The sequence below is a fragment of the Acanthochromis polyacanthus genome, chromosome 6 (genome assembly GCF_021347895.1).
Source record: "Acanthochromis polyacanthus isolate Apoly-LR-REF ecotype Palm Island chromosome 6, KAUST_Apoly_ChrSc, whole genome shotgun sequence".
Taxonomy (NCBI): domain Eukaryota; kingdom Metazoa; phylum Chordata; class Actinopteri; family Pomacentridae; genus Acanthochromis; species Acanthochromis polyacanthus.
Window position 1 is genome coordinate 36145823 of NC_067118.1, and position 22244 is coordinate 36168066.

General features: G+C 40.2%; 1 protein-coding gene across 1 annotated transcript; it reads right to left on the reverse strand.

Annotated features, from left to right (window-relative positions):
• Positions 1 to 12262: 12262 nt before the first annotated feature.
• Positions 12263 to 16546, reverse strand: copz1 (COPI coat complex subunit zeta 1). The gene is made up of 9 exons (XM_022211333.2): positions 16408 to 16546; positions 15884 to 15952; positions 15083 to 15164; positions 14909 to 15000; positions 14098 to 14153; positions 13892 to 13969; positions 13716 to 13767; positions 13593 to 13631; positions 12263 to 12913 (listed from the first exon to the last, which is right to left on the reverse strand). Exons 1-9 carry the CDS (start codon positions 16423 to 16425, stop codon positions 12866 to 12868), a joined length of 534 nt encoding a protein of 177 aa, XP_022067025.1. The 5' UTR covers positions 16426 to 16546; the 3' UTR covers positions 12263 to 12865.
• Between the last annotated feature and the right edge of the window lie 5698 nt (positions 16547 to 22244).

Below are 22244 nucleotides of genomic sequence, written 5' to 3' on the forward strand. Positions count from 1 at the left end.
ATATATATATAATGGAACCGAGGAAAGCCAACCAGCAAACACTTATCAAAATAATTCATTCTTTTTATCCCCACACATTAATAAACTTGCAAAACTTCGCAATGCAATGTCATTTTGTCACATTATACAAAATGTTGACTACGGGAAGAAAGTGTCTCTTTACAACCTTTCTTGATCCTAAGGAACAGATGGTAGTGGCACTGTGTAAAACTAATGCTCTGCAGGTTTCAGCTGGATTTGGCTTCCATATAAACACATCTAATGTTGCATTCCATGAACTGGAACTTACAAGTACAATCCAGTAAAGTAAATTTGCCACAGTGGCATGTTATTAATTTATGAAAAAATTGTAAAATATACAGTGGAAGGATATAAAATACACGGTAGTCAGTCTCAGAGATAATTTGTTTCGAATGTTTCTGTTAAGAAATATTATTGTACAAGTGGGCAATCAAACAGACATAACTATGTGTCGCCGTAGCTGATACCCACATTGTTCAGAGAGGAGGAAAGAATTTCTTCAAGTGCATTGCCCAGTAATTCTACCTTTGTGGGTATTGCCACATCAGTTGTACATTAGGAAGTGCAGATCATACCCTTTAGCACCTTCCTCCTTGCTATTGACCAGTTCTTTAATTACAGCATTAGGATAGGCAGGATGAGATCAGCCTGAAGGCTGCTGGGAGTGTGCGCTTTCCCCCATGGGAGACATCCCCTCCCTCTGCAGCCTGATTTACAGCACCCACAGGCCCCCGGCACTTAACAATGGACCTCCTTAAGTGAGGTAGATGGGGAGGAGATCAGTGAGGGGGAGATAACACTCCATCTTCATGCACAAAGTGCTGAAATCATCCAGGTTCGAAATCATCTCTGCGAGACAGACTGATCATGGAGTCAGTCCAGAGGTAAAGTGTGGGAGTGCTGCCTCGTCCTCAGTCTGGTTCACTTTATCAGGGAGGAGAGCTCTCTCTAAGACTGATAGCCGGCTCTCTACATGCTCACCTCTCCTGTCAGGGGAATACAAAAAATAGGTCCTCCAAACCGAAATTTTCCCAACAACCAGTAAATCTCGGCTGACTGTGCATACTGTGGCTCTGTCAACACATGGGTGGTTCAGAGGTTTACAAAAACAAGTGCTCAGCAGCAGAAACGTTCTGTCTCCTACAAATGTTTGGTTGCCCCCTGATCAAACCCATCACAGGCTCAGTGCAAATGATTGAAACCCTCCCAACAATAGCTCCTGCTATCTCCTTCTCCCCGAGGTGTGGGAGAGCCTTTTCATCTCAGGCTTTGATTAATAAAGGAATCGCTGGTTGGTTGAAAGCAGCATTCTGCCCCCTCCGAACATCCATCATGCCTGTGACAGCCCACCTCTCTGTGTTAATTAGCAGTGATATTTAAGCTGTCTGAGGTGTTCCATGGCCGTCAGCGTGGTGGTGCTGCTCATCATTAAAATTTCAATTCCTCTGTCCGGGTTACTCCCATTCTCCTCGACACCTCAGTGAACACGTCCTTAAACACTCACACAGAAGCACGAATCGAGCGTTCACCGCAGAAATGTAAAGCGGGAAAACGAAAATTAAGCAAATTATCTGTGAACACGTCTCTGTTGGTGCACTCTGTCTCTTTCATGCATTTTAATGTTAAACCAACTTTGTCAGCATGAAAGTAAAAACATCAATTTGACTTATCACACTTGCTCAGTAATCATTTGATATTACGTGAAAGAATTTGCCATAAATCTAAAGTTCTCATCAAACAATGAGCAGTGAAAATGTGAACGTATTACTTATTAATGATTACCAAATATTGTAATATTCTCAAATACTAGGGGCTATTATTCAGAGATAAATTATTTATGTGGCTGAATCTTGGTCTATGTTATAACCAAAAGGCATCATGCACCAAAATGAGATTTTTAGTGGTGTGAAATTAAAGTCTCCCCAAATGGCAGCCATTTTACACCATTCAGAGATTGACGAAATGGCCTCCAAAGTGTACACAAAGTTAGTGCATAAACAGAGTCTACAGGGTTTCCAAAATCTTTGTAAATGTAGACGATTTACCAAGGGGATGTCTGCCAGCCACCTGCTTCCCAAAACATCTCTGATGGGAACATTCGGGCACGTCAGGCTTCAAGGTGTCCCATATTCAGATGTCTGCCGCTACTTTTCTAATTAGTGTAGCTCAACAAGATTAATTAGCCTCTGTATATCAGTCCCAGTACTCAAAAAAATAACAGAGGAGAAGAGGAGCGAAAGCTATCACCCATTTGAGGTGTAACAAGGGAAACGTTTGAATTCGGCCTACTTGCATTTTGATATAGTTAAATCATGAATATTCATATTTGAAAATGAACCTCAAGTGAAGTCCAAACTCACAAAATGAAATCTTAAATGTACCTTTTTGCTATTTGGCTTAATGAAGGTTGTAAGAAAGAAAAGGGGAAACAGGACAAGAGATTTGAGGTGATGGATAGAAAGAAAAACTTTAAGCCTGCTGCAAACCTATTAAACACGACAAATTTGAGCATTTTCAAGTAAATTTCAATTAGCAACCTCAGTTTTATGGTCCTGGTGATGTGCTTGGTTTGGTTTACTGAGGGGCTTGAACAGGGCAAAGTCACTTTCAGAGTTATTTGTACAACCTTGTGCTTTTCCTGCAATGACAAACCAAAATATCTGCTGTTAAAATCGCTATTTCGCAATGGTTCCTAATGTGCTGCATCACACAGGGCTGCCAACATGAACTGACGGGCAAATGTAAGTGTAGAGATGCTGCTGATTTCAAAGAACTCTTTATCAAAATGTTCTGCTGCTATTTCAGAGATGTTAATACTTTACAGATCTCACAAAGAGAGGAGAGAGAGAAGAGGAGGCCCAGATGTTGCTGAGCGTCCTGTGCTACTATTTTCACCTCGACAGTATGCAGATGTACTCACTAAGATCAAGTTCAGTCGTGCAGGACCTTGTTGTTGAGATTTATATGGCCTAAGAGACATCCACATTCCCCTTGACAGGATGGGTACCGATTGTGTAAGAAGCACTTTCTTGCAGAGGTGCATTTAGCCTCAACAGATAGATTAACATGCCTTGGCCTGACGCCACCCTATTAATCTACAGCTTGTTGGGACACGTTTGAACAGAGCACTTTGAAAGCATCACAGACTTCAGTGGTTTGCTGCCTTCTGATCTTACAGGATTCTCTGAGTCAGTGAGTACAATGGGCAACACACTTTTACTTTCATACAATCTGCTTTATAATCATTTATAGCAGGCACAGTAACACTGCTGTTAAAGTTTTATATAGTTTACAGTGACACACAGTCATCAACTCCGGTATTAAACAGGCTTTGGCGCTGACACTATATGGTTATTAGCGCAAACAAATGCACAGGTGAAATGAGCTGAGCAAATTCACAGCTTTATTCACAGTTTTCCCCTAACAAAAAATAGCTTTGGATAAGTCTAGTTATTACCTCCGCCAAGGAGGTTATGCGATCGGGTCCGTTTATTTATTTGTCTGTCTGTGTGCGTGTCTGTGGACAGGATTTCTCGGAAACCGCTTGTCGGATCTTCATGAAATTTTCACCAGAGGTGGATCTTGGCCCAGGGAAGACTCCATTCAAATTTTGTGTTGATCCGGTTAAGGATCTGGATTCTGGATCCGGATATAGATTTTCCAACTTCGTATCATCTTCCCTTGGCGGAGGTCAGAAATCTCGGATTGCTCTTGTTCAGCATTTGAATTGATTGTTACACAAATCTGTGTAGGTGATTTGGTGAAACAGAAGCTGAACTGTAGTCCCTTTTAGTACATTTTTTACACAGATTAAGCCACTTTGAGCCATGTTAGTGGCACAGTTTTAGTGATAGCAATGTCAGTCCGTGTCTAAGGCCCAGAAGAAATATTTCAACAGCATGAAATTTTACATTCATGCTCCATGGAGGACGAATCCTAAAGACTTCCCCTGACTTTTCCTCTAGCGCTATCAGTCATCGGTCAACATCTGCTGGATGGATTGGCACAAAATGTTTCAGATATCCTTGTTGCCCAGGCACTGTATCCTACTGAGTTTTGTGATCTCTGAGCACTTCCTCTAATCCTGCCTTCAGACATTTGCTTTGAGTGAGATGTCTCAACAACTATTAAACAGACTGCCGTGAAATCTGCTACATATGTCCATGTCCCCATCATAATGAATTATACCAACTTTCAGAATACCCTGACAGTGCACGCTGACAATTAGTTTAGCAGTTACCTCAAAAGGCTGCTATGCTTTTTCTCAAACAGCTGCATGGTTACAGAATTTAAACCTAGCTGCTTATAATTAAAACATGATGAGAAGACCAACTTTGTCATCTCTCTAGTATTAGAATGTCACCTTTTCCTTCACTAAAAATACCACATTTGGGCTTCAGAGTGGCTAGATATCCACTGCCCTATGGGGAAATACAGTACAGATTAAAAGTGAATACATCTTTGTGCAAGATCACCTAAACCTGGAATGATTCAAAGTGCTACCACCTCTCAATGACTGCTTTATTTTATTGCTTGCATTATTGAAATAATCAAAAACAAATTCTTTAAAAAGACTGTATTGAAAAATCATGCCCCAGAGTAGAAACACAGTGCAACCAATGTGAATATGACTGTGATCACTGACACACAAGTTAGAAATCTTGTGAACACTGAAACAAACTTGGGTGCACCTCTGGTTTCCAGTTTGTCTAACTGTGTGAGCATGGGCTGTAAAATCACCTGTGGACATTAGAATCAACTCAACTTTGACCTCTCAGCTGTGGAATATGATACTGGAAGATCAGTGACCTGCTAAAAATCTATGGAAACACAGTTGCCGCAGTAATTTGCCGGTATAAACGAGCTATGATGCCACATATCAGCATTACAATGGACATCATTAACAGTACACTATTTGCACAATCTAATTCTGTAAAACAGATGTTTGACTGCCTTAGACTTGTGAAAGGTACATGGGTTATTAATGGAAAACTAATACCTGTGACACCATTGCTGGCTCTTCAAAACAAAAATGCAAGATTAAATTTTGTTTGGTAACATGAAAATAAGCCTGAAGAACAGTGCATGTTCTTTGATCAGACATAAATTTGTTCTGATCAGATCTAGTCAAGCATGTTGACTTGAACCTGACCTGGACTACCAATAGTGATGCACAGAGGTGGGAGAGCGAGGGTTAGAACAAAAAATTGTTTTGAAGATGACTTTTATAGATGGCACTATGAATGTCTGTAGATGTGCCAAAGTACTAGTAGACTCCCAGTCTGCATGAGTTTAGCATAAGATAAATATTCCAGCATGATAACAATCCAACACATACTACCAAAATCACACAACATTTATGGAGTATTGTAAAAGGAAAGACAGAGCAACACTGCCCCTCCAGCAAGTAGCAGCTGGAATAAACAGTCTTTGAACATCTCTTTAGAAATGTGATTCACTATATTGCCAAAAGTATTCACTCACCTGCCTTGACTCGCATATGAATGTAAGTGACATCCCATTCCTAATCCATAGGGTTCAATATGATGTCGGTCCACCTTTTGCAGCTATAACAGCTTCAACTCTTCTGGGAAGGCTGTCCACAAAGTTTAGGAGTGTGTTTATGGGAGTTTTTGACCATTCTTCCAGAAGCGCATTTGTGAGGTCACACACTGATGTTGGACCAGAAGGCCTGGCTCTCAGTCTCCGCTCTAATTCATCCCAAAGGTGTTCTGTCGGGTTGAGGTCAGGACTCTGTGCAGGTCAGTCAAGTTCATCCACACCAGACTCTGTCATCCATGTCTTTATGGACCTTGCTTTGTACACTGGTGCACAGTCATGTTGGAAGAGGAAGAGGCCAGCTCCAAACTGTTCCCACAAAATTGGGAGCATGGAATTGTCCAAAATGTCTTGGTATGCTGAAGCATTCAGAGTTCCTTTCACTGGAACTAAGGGGCCAAGCCCAGCTCCTGAAAAACAACTCCACACCATAATCCCCCCTCCACCAAACTTTACACTTGGCACAATGCAGTCCGACGAGTATGGTTCTCCTGGCAACCGCCAAACCCAGACTGGTCCATCAGATTGCCAGATGGAGAAGCGTGATTGGTCACTCCAGAAAAGGCCTCTCCACTGCACTAGAGTCCAGTGGCGGCGTGCTTTACACCACTGCATCCGACACTTTGCATTGCACTTGGTGATGTATGGCTTGGATGCAGCTGCTCAGCCATAGAAACCCATTCCATGAAGCTCTCTGCTGAAGCTCTGTTCTTGAGCTAACCTGAAAGGCACATGAAGTTGAAGGTCTGTAGTGATTCACTCTGCAGAAAGTTGTCCACCGCTTGGCACTATGCGCCTCAGCATCAGCTGACCCCGCTCCGTCAGTTTATGTGGCCGACCACTTGGTGGCTGAGTTGCTGTCGTTCCCACACACTTCCACTTTCTTATAATACAGCTGACAGTTGACTGTGGAATATTTAGGAGCGGGGAAACGTCACGACTGGATTTGTTGCACAGGTGTTCCACACTGGAATTCACTGAGCTCCTGAGAGCGACCCATTCTTCCACAAATGTTTGTAAAAGCAGTCTGCATCCCCAGGTGCTTGATTTTATACACCTGTGGCCATGGAAGGGATTAGAACACCTGGTTCTGATTATTTGGATGGTTGAACGAATACTTTTGGCAATATAGTGTATCTTCAATTCCAAGAATGACTGGTAATGATTCTGTCGTTTAAACATAAAGGAGGAGATACAAAATACCTAAAAAATTAACGATCTGAATCTCAGAAATGAATGTTGCACACATTGATTTTAGTTGCATTGGGTTTCTACTGTGGGTCTGTGTTTGTGATACAGTAACTATAAACTGTAAGTTTTATATTTTGCATTTGAAAAAATACAGTTCAACTTAGAAGTAATGCAATTACTGTAAAGTGATTTTGAATTGTTTGATATTTACATGACATTGCACAGGGGTGTAGTCTTCTGCCTTAGACTGATTATTTATCAGGGAAGTCATGAGCTTTATGTTAAATCAGTAACACATTTAGCTTATCTGGAGTGACTTTATCAGCTTTCAACAAAGCTTATTCCATGGTCTCAAACCTGTAGATTAGGTTAACAAAATCCCTTTAAGTGATTTTACTGGTCACAGTCATGCAGTAAAAGCATTAAAAACTGCAGGAAAGGAAAGATGAAGGTCTGCTAATGGCATGATTCTTAAGAAAGACGTCTTCGTAATGGTTCGCTCTGCAGAGGTATTTGTCTTAACCCCGACAAACAATCCATCACTCGTGCGACTTCAGAGGGATCATGTCTCTTTAAGATGTAAAACCTGTTTTCTTTCTCTTACATGGCACATTGTCAGAGGGCACGCTGTGTAACCCCTAGTTATTAAGTTCAAGAGAAGGCCTTTTATGAAATTATGCAATCCCACTTGACAAGGCAAGTCCAGGGCTTTCCTCAGTCTCTTTATTGTCCAACAATTTTCCACTTGAACAGACAACCTCAAGTGTGAAGTGAGAGAGTAAAGAGAGGGATTTGATATCCAAGGGAAACATGCATGAATTCGCCAGAGGTTTATAGACAGGGCAGGGGCAGCCATGCTATTTACCCTTAGATATTTCCATGGGTCAAGGCTGTTACAGGGCCACATTCTCCCTCTTCTTGATCTTGTCAGGATAGACTGTTAGGCTGATGGAGAGATTGGCTGCAGATAGATGATGGTGTTGCACGAACACTGGAGCTGCAGTGAGCAGATATGGTAGTCAGACACCAAAGTGACTTTGGCAGTTTGCTGTTGCTGATCAGCTTTGCATTACAGATTTAACCTGTTGTGTAGGATCTTCTGACCTCTTACTCAACCAAAAACCTCATGAACATAAAAGATGAGAAACGAGAGAAGAAAGAAAATACTTGAGAGGTAGAAAACTTGATATCAAAGGCAGAATGATTCACGCAGACAGGCACAATCACACGATTTTCCCATTTTCCATCTCTTTGCAAACTGATCAGATTGCTCTTTGGCATTGCTGTGATGTTTTGTGGTGTTTGGATGGACACCAGGCAGTTTTCTTTTTTTTAAATCCCATCACACATTTCTCTGTTCTCCCTCTGTGCTCACAGGAAGGTCTCTTCTGCTCTCATGATGTAAGGACTATTATACTCCAGTGCCACCTCCCTTCAGGGATAAGATTTTACGATTGCAACCTGACACCGTTTCTGTGTCCTATAAGCCACAGAGCTGTAACTCACTTCAAAGGCAGGAGGCATCAAATCACAGTGCACCCATAAATTAACCTGTCAGGACTTGGCCAATGAGAAGGCAGCATTAAATCTCTGCTGTCACGCTGGCGGCCAATGGAAAGACGATGGCAATAAATCTGTCAGGGCCGCTCTGTTAACGGTGTTGTGGTGTGGTTGGGGAATCCACGGGGAGGGAGGGGAGAAAGTGAGAAAGAGTAGACGACAGAGGGAGGAGGGAACAAACTGATGGTTTAGAGGTATGCCACAGAAAATGATTTCCTTTACATTCTTTAGCCCCTGCAACAAAAATTTGCATGTTGTAGTAAAACAGACGGGAGAATGCAGAGGATTTTTTGTCATGCAAAACAAGACTAAACATGAAATGAAGGAAAAGGGGAAACAGAGTGCATGTTTCCCTGATGGATGCAGTGGCAGCTAAATAACACCAGCAGAAACACTCATAAAGGTTTACAGCCGGCATAGCTGTGTCTGATGTTCACTGTCTACACTCAAAATGACCGATGGCCCTTTAGTGCTCTTTTGCATCATTGCCACACCAAAACTTGATGTTGACTGTTTGATACCAGCAGTAACCTCTTGCCTGTCGTGACACAACACCATCAGTAGCAGGCCTCAGGATGACACCCTGCCTGTGAGAGTCTGGAGGAGGGTAAACCAGGGTCCAGTTCAGCCCATCCATGAGCCAGATGTGCCCCAGCTGTGCACCTTTAGGGGATTATGGAATTGACCCTTCAGCCCAGCAAAAACCCAGAATGACTGCACTTCAGGATTTTGTTTTACCATCGAGCCACGAAGAAACACAACAGTATCCTGCCGCATCGAACCGTTGCCAGCAAGGGGTATTTTCACATCCACAGAGCTTCCCCTATCACGCTTCTCAAGCATGCTTTCAGTAAAGAGTAATGCACTGCCCTACCACAAGAGAACTGTGGGGAAAACAGCAGAGGGAAAACACATCAGGTAGAATATTTCCTCGATTAACAGTGCCCTTGGTGGTGTATTTTCATTATCCTATCAAAGTTGAACATTTTCATGTAATAAATCTTACAGATCTCATAAAATAACTGGTCCTGCAAAGCAACGCTATTCCATCTCGAAGAAAAAAAAAACGTTCCCTTAACAAATCCCACAATTTTTTCACCAAGTTGTAACGACACCCAGTAAACCAGACACATTTGTGGTGACGTTTTTATTTTGCATCAACAAAAAAATTAAACATTAGCATCACAATTTACAGTCATCTTATGTCATTACTATGAAAACTTTTTTTCTTTGGTCAGAAACATAAATAGTAGGATGAGTTATGGCAAAGGCAGGCAGGAGTGCAGCGGTGGAGGTGTTGTTTTTGGCTGGCTTTCCTTGGAGTGGCCATGATTCTCTGTTCTATGGGAATCCATAAACAGACCCAGAGAGGGCAACTGGGGCCATAAACCACGTCTGGCTGCCACAACGCTGCTGAGGCAAAGGGGAGCAGGCCTGGGCTCATACCTCCTCTTCTCTACGCACACACAACCACATGCTGTACGAACAGCCTTCAATGACCTATTTCAAAATGCTATGTTTACTGCCGTTCTGTAGATTTGATGGGGGTTTGGTTTGTTTGGAAAATTGAAAACTACTGTTGACCCGAAACAAACCACAAAGAGGCAAACTTCCTTTCAAATGAGGTTGTTTTTCCTACAGATTGCATTAAAAGCATGTTAGTACTGCACAGAAATGTGAAAACAGTAGAGGTAAAATAGCTTGTTAATTTTAATGCAGTGGGTCATTAAACATCATGTGGGTCTTGCCCTCTGCCCCGTTCAGACAATATAATGGCACTTCCTCTAATGCGTTTACTGTCCTGGATCCAGCATGCTGTCATTGTTTTCCCCTGTGTTGTTTCTGTTTAGCAGGACAAGCCATTGGATGGGTGCTCGGGCCCATTGACTATGACATAAAGACTCTGTAAGCTTACAGATGATGATAATTTATTGACTCTAATTCTCAAAGTCCTCTCACACACACACGCATGCACAAAAGAAAGAGAGCGACTCTTTCACTGTATGCATCGATCAATTACAAGGCTCTAGCCCACACGTCTCTGACAATTTTACTGCATGTTATGTACAGCATGTCAAGCCATGGCGTTTCAAACTGTTATACTCATTCCTGTATAATTAATATAAATTACCTCGCTGGTTTTTATGATGGTGCAGCTGTAATTAGTGGATGAAAGCAAGTCACAGAGCTGCCGATGGTGCTGCAGGGCTATCTAGATGAAAAGTGAGGGTCTGGACAGGCACCTTGGGTGGGATCTGTTTTAACCCTCTCTCTTCCCTGCAGTGCCCTCGCTGGGATCTCATCTAATTACATTTACTGCTGTCTACTTCTGCTAACCTCGTCCTCTTTAACCTTCATCCCCCCTTTCATTGAAGCCACACACTGAGACATAAGCTGTCCTCATTATACCAGCAAACTGGCGCGATAACAGTAAACTGGTGCAATAATGGAGTCCATTTATTATTAGCATTCCCTTTCTTGCTGCTCTTTGTCCAGCAAAACACTTAGTCAGTAGCATCAAGACAGCCTCCATTCATGCTATCTGTGCAGCCATAAAGAGCCGCAGATTCAAGGATTGAAACAAACTGGAGTAAAGCCAAGACTGTAGGTCCACAGGTCAGAGCCAATAACAGTTTTATTGACTACACTAGTCTGTGTTAGGTGAAAACATCAACCCACATGCATCCAGGCAACAATACATACACACCTCTTCTTCAAACAGCATACAGAGAGCATTTTAGGATGTTTCAGGTGTTCTTTTCTTGATTCAGGTACAAAACATAAACATATGTCCCTTCCAAGAGAAGTACTAATGTTCATTATGCACACAAAAGCAGTTAAAAATGCAAGAATCCCAGAATATCAGCACTGCATTTCACACGTTCAGTGTCATTTTCTCACAGGATTTAACCAATTATTTTCCAGGGGAAGAGGTTTAAAATTTCCCACGGGGCAAATAAAGGGTGAAATGCTTTCATTTACCGTCTGCCTTCCAACATTACAACTAACGTGTGATCTTTTCGAAAAAGTCCTCCAGGCCACGATGAGACATCTCTACATCGCTTTATCTAACTTCACTTTGTTTTTCTCCTTGATATCTGAGCCAAACTATTTCGATATAGATAACAAATTCAAAAACTGGCAAACGTCCCGCATATGACAGGTTACAAACAGCAACCTAATGACTTTCAGCACAGATCAACAGACATTTTACAGCATGCAAATAACTGTAGCATCGTGTGATTGTCAGGCAAAGACATGAGGAGACATGAGCTTGTAACAAGACCTGCCATCCAATGTGCTTTGAATTAGGCATGGCTCGGTCTGTTTGCTGCACAGGCAACACAAATCTCTTGCTGGCAACGAATATCTTCAAGTGATCAGAATGGGAACATATGGGGATACCTAGCTGGAAGAATGCAGATAGATCATTTACACTCCTGTAATATGCATCAGGTACCAACATGATGTAGTGCCTATTCTCATACCCATTCCTCTCTGGAGGGTATCCTTCATTTGCATTCAAATGAGTGTATGAGGTTAGTGTGTGAAGGTGGGGGTGCATACATGGGAGCACACAATTCATGGTGCACACAGTGGCTCTCTATAGTGAAGAAATGAATCAAGTATGTCTCCATAAAACTTATCTTCATGTCACAGTACACAGTGCCATGCAAGCTCCAGATCATAACTGCATGAGTGAGTCTCCACTACAGTATTTATGTACCTCTGCCTTGTACTTTGCTGTCGACACCAGGAGATGGAGCCCTTGCATTTGTGTAGATGTTTCCCGCTGAGGTCTTGAGGAACAAAGAGTGTACAGTATGACAGTTCTGAAATTCGGAAACACAAACTCTTCAAAGCTAATTACATTTTGATTGAGGACACAACACGGCAGGTACGGTTAGAATTATCAAAGCTGTTCACATGCCAGTGTCAACAAACGTTTATTAAATGTATCTGATGATGGAAAGTCCCCAGAAAAAAAAAAAAATGTAAAGCATACACCTATGATACCTATGTGACTACAGTACTAGGTGTACAATTTTTAATTCACAACATCAATTTAAATTAAAGAACACGAGAGCATCTCTATTCTTTCTACAGTAATCTGGAGGTGACAGGATGGTGTCCTTAAGGATACAATTCTTGTTGTAGGAGACACATGGAATGTTATCACAGGCTATGATGGTGTTCATTAGCATTTTACATCTGTAGATAGATACACTGCTTTAAAAAAAAACACCCAAGTTCCAACAAAACAAAACAGGCCAGCCGTTACTGGAATGCACACCGCATCTTATCCGTGTGTCGAGTACAACGCAAGCCTGTGTCAACACAAATAAGACAGAAAAATGAATGGAAAATGAAACTTTGTCAAGCAGTAGTCCAGGGAGTGTGACTGGATCCGTCACTGGTGCTCCTCACAGCATTGATTGAAGGAGTGGAAATCAGAGGAAAAGGAGTATGAGGATCAGTGCCATTAAGTCTGGGCTGAACAGCGGCTCACTGGTAGACTGGTGCAGGCATGACTCTATCGTAGAAGTGACCACTTGATCTGTTCTTTGGCAGACTGAAGCACCTGTTGAAGAAAAATAGCTTCGTCTAATTCAAATTTAAATGTACTGACCAGTGAAAAGAATGGCTACAGTATGAGATAAACCCTTTGGGGGTAAAAACTGTCAGAACAGAACAAAATGAAAACAAGTAGCGTCATTGCAGAGGTTAAAAGTAACAATGATTTTAAAAAAGTTGCACATAATTGCCAAAATACTGGGGAAAAAAGATGAACAAGTGATAAATGAAGAGAAATATGCAAGACCTAATTAATCATCTTAATTCATTGAATGAAAGCTGAATCATAACCATAAAGCATGGAGACTGAGCACAGCCATTAATCACAGCCAGAGGAGGGATGGCGGTAGCCAGTCTTAGGCCTCTTAAATGACAACATTAATCAAGAGGAGCTCACACACACAGACAGGCTCCTGTAAGAGCTAAAAGACAGGAACCACCGCTGGCTACCTACCACCTCACCACTGAATAATTAGTAATCATGTACACTGCTGTATATACAAGACAATGCAAAATATGAGACCCTAGAGTCAAGTGACAAACTACAAGCAGAGGGGAATGACGTTATAATAATGCCCTTGTATTCACAGCTTCTGAAGTAATGTGTTTTAACAGTCAATAAACTAATGGATCTTTTAAACTTTATAGCAACGAGAACATCACGGTAGGCATGTCTCTTTTTTTACCTGGGTGACTGTCTGCTCGGTCAAAGGCACATCATCACCCTACAAGAACAACAACATTATATTTACGTTTGACATAACCAGCATTAAGCTTAGCTGAATATTTCTGAGAAAACAGGAGCTTACTCTAAGAGCCACACGGTGCACAACTTGCTGTGGGTCACTCTCTAAAATCACCCTGCAGGAGATGCACAGAGACAAACCGACAATTAGTATTTAGAGAAAAAGGCTGCAGTAAAACGCTAGTCTGCTTTACATAGGATGAGTCAGCATCAAAACACTCATGCCGCTCGGTTACTGACCCCCCGTCTACAATTTCATCCACGGCCAAGAAGAGCCCCTCCATATTCTCCAGCAAAGCTCTCCTCTCAACATTTTTCCTGCAGAGTTAAAGAGACATACATGTTAAAAGACACAATTTAAAAAAAACATGCATGCTAAGCTTAGCATTTTAGACGTCCGAAGAAGACTGGTTGAAATCTTGTGAATAACGGCTACCAAGACTTACCTCAACATCTGACTCAGCGAATCAAACAGGCAGTTTAAAACTGCCATAAGCATGAGCTGCAGAAAATAAAGAACACATTAGGATCTCTCCACAACTAATGAACACCCTGTAATGCTTCATGATTTGAATGTGGAGGAAAATAATCACTTAAAAAACTGCATTTCGTAGAATTCAGTTGACATTATTTTCCTTTCTTTTCCACACACTATTTCAATTTCTTTAATTTTCTTACCCTTATCAAATCTGCACAGCCTCTAATTTATTCTTAATTCGCGGATGAAGCGCTTCACTAATGCCCAATTTAATAACAGACAAAAATTACTCATTCTCACACACACAAATTTAGCATGACAAGTGCAAAGCTGCTTTTTGATGTTAGCATATATCTCCAATGGAGTTGCTGCATACATAAATATAATCACGCAACAGAAAAAAGGGAAGGATATTAAAGTGCAAATTACCAGTACTTTAAATTCAGATATTTTAATGAACAGCAGGGTCATAAGTTAATGTGAACACCAAGTTGCAATGCATGAAACATTAAAAAAACACAGTTGCAAAAGGTCAGTCTATAACAAATGCAAATGAAAGTCTGCTAGGAATTGTTTTCACACTCTGGAATTAATATACGACAGAAAATATCAATGCTCAAAATTTACTATTTGCTCTAATAAGATTTAAACCGTTAGGAAAGTTCATACAGGAGGAGATTAGCAACAATACTGACAGATTAACGTTTGTGTGATTTCTCTCATCACTATACACTTTAGTTTTAACTCGTATGGTTCTTTAAAAAAAAACTTAAAAGTACCTCATTTTCATGTGAACTTCCAATCACATAGAAGAAGAGGTCAATGTTGCTCTTGTAGACAACAGTGAGGCCCTCAAGTAATGCTATCTCACCTAAAGGGGCACAAAAAACACCACTATTAGGCATATAGACTGAGAAAAAGCGACAGTCTTAAATATGAGAAACACTACTTACTGTCTGTCCTGTGTGTTTTGTTGAATATGTTCTTCTCAAACGCCTTCTGCTCCTTCACTGTCGGGTATGTGTCGTCATAATACTGTAGACAGATTCCAATAAGAGCTGTTATTTTTGATGTCTAGATAATAAATAAACTAAATTTAAAACCCCCATCAGACAAAATTTAATTTAAAGGATGAGGTTTGTGATACTTTTTCTTGTCTGATTGCTAACAAACAGTAAGGCATTCTTTCAATAATTTCGAGCTTCCCACACGATCCAAAGCACTCAATCAGAAGTTGATTTGTTCTTGCTGAAAATGAAATTCTATTCGAAACTTGTCATAAAGTTTGGTTTTATTATTTTTAGAAATGCGTGATAATTTCTTGTTACACTACAGCATTGATTTAGCAAATGGTATTCAAGCAGAAACAAATGGCTGCATCTGTTAGGGATTAATTTTAGCTGTGGATATACTGCACTTGTGAGGAGTATACCACAGCACTGGGACAATGTGTTCGAGTGATTAACTCAAAATACACTACAGCACACAAAATTCATGGTAATAAAGGAAAATGTTATTTTGTGCATGTTGTATTAGGCTTAAACTCCACAGACAACTATCAAATTTAATCAATTCACTGTAATTCATTGTTGTTTTGTTTTTTCATAGATTTGTTGTCACTTCCAAAATATATTAGCAGATTAAATATTTAAGATAAAGCTGTAAATCTGGGACCAACAGGAACAGTGAGAAAATGTTCCAGAAATATTTAACCAGTAGGTGTAACTGCACAATATAAATTCCAAATATTATACCTTGGCATAAAGCCTGTCTCCATCGTTGTCCAGAATTAGAACTGCTTTGACAGTGTACAAGGATGGTTCCTGTAAAGGTAGCAGATATTAAGCACTGACTTTGATGTACACACATGTAGTGTCATTCATGATATTCAGTCATAAAACATATCCTTTAACATAACCGAAAAACGAAACGGCAAAAACAAACTCTTAAAGGGCGACAGTGCAGGACAAAACATCGAGTGAATTTAACAAAAGGAGTGCAACCAGAGACACAAAAGTAATATTTAAGTATATATCGTTATTTGCGAAGTCGTATGGAAGTCATGACACTTCCACATCACCAACATATACGAAGCTAACTTCGGGTAGGCTAGCTGATTAGCCAACAGAACTCATTCGCTTACGTTTGCTAGCATTCTATGTCAAGCTATGTCGCCAGCTCGCTAAATGGCTATATATCGAGAAGGAAATCACAAGAAGAGAAACAATGTGAACTAGTTATGAGCGAAAGTCTGAACAGTAACATGCTGTAACATTACCAGTATGGGAGAATCCATCTTCTTTTTAGTTAGCACACCAGCTACCAAGCTAACAGCAGCCTACGTAACACGTACAGGAAATGAGGCTCTTTTCTATTGGCTGACGCAGCGCGTGTTACGTTGTACGTACGGGGCAAAGATCACTTCACTGCACTGCCGGTAGCCAGGACAGAGAAATACTTTCTAAAATGTGTATATATAAGATCAGAAAATATGGATATTCATAAAATACATCCAGCACATATGATGCATTTGTTTTTTGGGGGGTAAATTTTCAACTCTGTAATGATTCCTAGGTAAAATGAAAAATGCTCTCCACCTATGTCTGTAATTCTAGGCTGTCTCCTGTACCAATAATTTACCAACCTTCTATTTCTTTTGTCATACAGCTAAAGTTCATCTTTTAATTCCAAGCTTGTAATTCCACGTAGTTGATGCCTTTAGGCATCTGTACATAGGCACACCGAGTGGTTTATTTTAAAGTTTAAATCTTTGCGATGAATAAGGCAGTTAAACCTAATGGTACTTTATGAGTTCACTGACTTAAAGTGGTTGCTTTTTAAGATTTTTTCAGGACTGCATGGTAACCAGAAATCTCTCGTTTTACAAGCCATTTTAGCTTGCTCGTACTCATCAGCATCTTTTTTCAGGATCCTCCTACATTTAACCAACGCCAATTATCTTAGTTCCCACTTCTGGGAAACATTTGGAAACCCAGGCTGATGGGGATTTCCCTCTATCTCATTCCATATATTACATCATTGTTTGGTCTTACTGTAGGATATTTTTGGCCCTGAGTTTCAAATATTATCGGAAGGCAAATACTGTGCAGCTTTTATTTAACTGCAGAACATGTACAGTAAAGAGATACAAACTGTTTTGATGTGCGTTCACGACAGGACTGCGGGAAACCATGAAATTTTGCAATACTGCGCCATGTTTACACAATTCAGCCACTAAGATTTCAAAATTGCCTCGACTAGAGAGGAAACGTGCTGCCTTGAACTTGTTCATGTTTAAAGGTTAAAAGATCTTCAGATGTCACAGTCATGCCATCTCACCCGAGATGTAAAGTATATTTTTGAACATATATGTGTTTAAAAAGCATCACAGTGATGATGACAATGACTAGCAGAGTTTAGCGATGGTGGTGAATGAAAGCTGAAAGATGAATCAACATATATGATGAATGAGCATACAAAAATAACAATGTTACTTTGCTGTATGGTGCACTGGCAAGCCTAAAAAAGGAACCATACTATAGATAGTGATTTAAAAGACATTGTATATAGATATAAGTATCTATATTCAACAGGCAAAGAACAAATTGAAAATCTGCACAGCAGCAAATGAGGAACTGTTAACGCTAATATGTCTCTTATTGTTCAAGTTTTGCAAATTTTGTCTATACATTACTAGCGTATGTATACAAAGAATAAAACATAATATTAAGATAGCAACAGAGGTGAAGTGGTGTGATAATATGGGCAGCCCTTCTCTCCACAGCTCATGCCAACAACCACAACAGTTAGCAGTTCCCTTCCTAAGAACCAAGTGCTCCTTTTATCAGCATCAAGCAGAGCTTCCGCCAACCAACATCCTCCTTTCCCTGCCTTCCCTCTGTGTGTGTGTGCGTGCGTGTGCGTGCACGTGTGTGCGTCCGTGCGTGTGTGTGCATGTGTTTATAACAAGGGTCTATGAACATTTATATAATACACTCACTGACACACAGTATGTATAACAATTAATTAACACAAACTAAAATTGAAACAAAGACAAGAAACATTATGTATATGGGTAATTTTGTTTTTTGTTATTCTATGTTCTAACATCACGTACATAATGTCAGTGCACAGACAAAAATGAAATGCAATACTGGTGTTGCAAGACGTTATCTTAATTTAAACATCTTGAGATAAGGACAGGCCTTACTGAGACATTCAGAACAATGATGCTGCATATTTAGGTTCCTCATTTCATCTTTTTCAGATTGTGATAATGTGTGACCATCATGACAGACACTTTAAGGGACAACAATGGAAAGGTTATCTCTAAATCCACATTTCTATCAGCCTACGTGATTCTCTGAGGTGGTCTGTGTGCAAAAAGGATCATCTTGCAACTAATTCCTTTGAAAAAAATCACAGTACAAATTGAAATGTGTATCTTTAATACTGTCTGTGGGAGAAATAAGTCTGTTTGTGAAACTGAATATCAGCCAAACTGTTCACTGTTCGACAGACCTATTCAGCTGAGGTCCAGTCAAACAATTGCAAATTTTATCAGTACCATGTTTCCTTTATTTGCAGTGTTGTTTTAATTATATTTCAAATGTTAACTGTGTAAAATGAGTCCTCATTTTCATATTTCACGTCAAGATCGCAGCTAGTTAATAACTAATATAAGAAAAACACTTGCATCTGCCCTCTGTCTTTCTTTTTTTTTCCTTTCCCAGAAGCTGACTCCAAAAATATTCCCTTTTTGATACCACAACCCCAATGCACACACTCATTTTGTTTGGTAGTGAGGTGGTTTTTCCACTCCTGTCTGATACAGTTTTCTGGATGTTAAAACAAAACCCACGATGCCGCAATTCCTCTATTTTTAATGAACAAATTAAATGCCACAGAAACAGAAACACACATACTGTAGATGGGGTAGAGAAGAAGAATCATGTCAACATGTTTAGGCATTAATTTCAGATTATATTTCACACAGCCCTGTATACAGTCTAGTGGTCATTGAGCATTTAAGCCCCACTGAGTCAACTGTGGGCAGTTTCCAGCCAACACGTCTGGTCTGTTTTTGAAGTAGACTTGTTTGTAGCACTGAGGTGCACAATATGTAAACTCTGACAGCCCTGAGAGGTTCGGGCAAGCTGGAAAGCAGAGATGTCAAAGACTAATTGAAGCAAACAAACACAAACAGGGAATGTGGGCGTTGACCTGGGAACTGTGTCCAGATTCAAAACCGCTGTGGTCGCAGTAATAACAGGGTGCTCTTTGGCATGCTGTGGCAGTGGTTGAGTCAGGGGCTGGGTGCTAGGAACTTGAGTTGGGAAGTCCCTTCTTTGATTCCTGGTAGACATTCACCTTTCTTGACTTTGTCAGCCACCTACTTTTTCCATCTTAGAACAATGACAGAGAAAACATTGTGATTTATGTCTCAGTGGGATGTGATATTGTAATGGGCCAGACAAAGGCTTCCACGTTCTCAGGGTTTTTGAATATATATATAGTGTTTCACTGAGAGTATTAACCGTAGGCCTAAAATGTACATTTATTTCACAATAAAATGCAGCTGCAGGTTAATATTCAGCACAATCATTTGCATTAATTAATCCAAGCTTAATTATCTTCGCATAACTGCTGTACATCCTAACATATGTCAAATAAGATGTGTGGTGCTGCTGTGAATCACTGAGCTTTTTCCTGTATTATTGTTTTGTTGTACAAATGTAATCTTTGGTGAAGCATGTTGGTGTTAAAAGAGGCAAAACGAGAGGATCAGCTTTCAGAGTTACGCATCACATCTATTTATATCAGTTGGTCTCATATACAGATGCATGTTTTCTGTTTAACGGCGTCTAAGTTAGTTTACCCACCGCAATTCAGGGTGAGAAGTGATTGCAACATTTCTTTTCAGCTTCGTATTTCTCAGAAAGTCTGCGTAGCTGCTTATTTTAAATACACTGTTTGCATTTGTGGCACAATGCTGCCTTTTTTATGACTGAATGATTGTAAGGAAATGTGATCTCTTATTAGCAGGGAGTTCTACTTACATGCATGCTTATTTTACACTCTGTTATTGTTTTAAACACCTAGAAGGCCTTAATATGTGTTGTATGTTGCAGCCAAAGGAGCTGAATTAACAGATGCATATTCCAGTATGTCTGTCAAATGATTTGTTAGCATCGACTAGTGCTTTTAAAAATGAAATCCATCCACTATGTTCAACACAATATGCACAGTAGGGGATCTGTTAGAGCGAATGAAAGGTGCTGAATATTTCATGTGATCCAGATTAGTTCCAAAATCATCCTAGTCACCGTGAGATGGACTGCCACTGCTATCTATCACAGTGCAAGACAATAAATATGTATTAAAACAATAAATATGCCATATCTCTATAATCAGTAATTGTGTGAAAGCTGTTGCACAATAGGCCAGTTCTATATAACACATAGCCTTTGTGGGGCTCACTGTTCACAGTGTTTCAGATCAGGGCAGCGAGGGGATTTTTTTGTTGAGGATTTTAATGGTCACTTGCTATGTAAGACACGCTCCCCTCCATTCTCCCCCTGCTCCTCTCTCTCCCTTGGCGGTTGCTCTGCCAGATAGAGGAACAATGTAGTCTTTCTTACCTGTCGGAGGGTGTACATTCCATCTCTGCTAAACTAAGTCTCAATCCTGCCTCCAACCCACCCCTGCTCGAACAGGGCCCTCTCTGCAACACCGGCTCTGACTCCAGGTACTCCACATCACACTCCTCATACCTTTCACCTGGGAGGATTTGAGAGGACATTGTTCGTGTACGTTTTGGCCCGGACAGAGACAACCATACGGCTAGTTTTCACTCACTTTTAGCTGTTTGAAAATGCTCCTTTTATGTGTATTGTCATTATACAATTAGAATCAAAACTGCTTACAGTGTTTTTTGGATTTGTAAACATCTACCTACTTCACTGTGGACTGACAGAAAAATTGCCGTGGTGTTTGCCAGACTGTTGGTTTGTGGTTTGTCATGTGGGCAAAAGGGAAATTTGGAGGTTGGGGTGCAAGTGTGCTATTAAGGATACAAGAGTGCAAAAAACTGTGGTGTGGGTGCTTTACAGGAAGATTGCGTTTGTCTGCACTGAGCCATCCCATTTATGCCGGTGGCTGTATGTGCTGCTGAACAGAGAGAGACACACAGTTGAATGAGACATAGAGCAGGAGGCCTCATGTGTTTTACTGACTTCTTGTGATCTGTTGAAAGTAACAGCAGCACTCAGAAGTTTCTTTTTCTCACCTCCAGGACTGTGCTTCACATCTTAAGAGTGTGATTTTTTTCACTCATCACCTGTTGAAGACGCAGAGAATGTTGCTCAGGTATGTTCATTCATATCTCCTTTTTTACTGATTTGTCTTACCTCGCGGTTTTTATTCCAACACTGTGCTGAAATGTTCCCACTTGAATTATTTACTGTATTATACTGAAGTAAATGTAACACTTTACAGAAAGGCTTTACACATCATCATGTAAGACAATGAAGCTATGGAACAGTGGGATTTAAGTTGTAGAGAATACTTTTAGTAATGCAGATTTGCATTACATTACAAGAAATATATTTAAATATATTTACATGTTTTGTTTATTTAAACTTTAACTTCGCGGAATCAATTCTGAAAAAGTTTGATTGAAGTTCTTCCTGTTGAATTTTGATTTTTGACAGTAAATGAAAAAGCTTTAGGAAACTCACCACCACATTACTGGTGATAGTAGAATATAATTTTTATAAAATAACTAAGATGTGGCGATGGCAAACAACCACATACAAACAGGCTTCACTGAAATAATAACTAACAGAGCATTAAATATACAGGATTTGTTTTGAAGCTCAGTAAAAAACAAAAAGACATTGGATGTGTCATTTCTAAATGAAAAATAACAACTTAAAAAAACACATTTGGTTTAGGAAAATCTTGGTCATGGATATTTCTATTACCAAGAGGAAAGAATTAGCACAAAACATGTGTCTTATACTGGGATACACCACATTTTTAACTTTTTTTTCAGATCTAAATCAGCTTAATTGATGCACACCATTGAAGCCTCTTCGAAGGCTACACCCAAAG

What these genes read in the sequence shown, in the direction of transcription:
- copz1 (XM_022211333.2), bottom strand. An exon ending in GAAGTTCACATGAAAATGAG is followed by an intron (nt 14,154 to 14,908) that starts GTACTTTTAAGT and finishes TATTTTCTGCAG; the next exon opens with CTCATGCTTATGGCAGTTTT. An exon ending in TCGCTGAGTCAGATGTTGAG is followed by an intron (nt 13,970 to 14,097) that starts GTAAGTCTTGGT and finishes TTAACTCTGCAG; the next exon opens with GAAAAATGTTGAGAGGAGAG.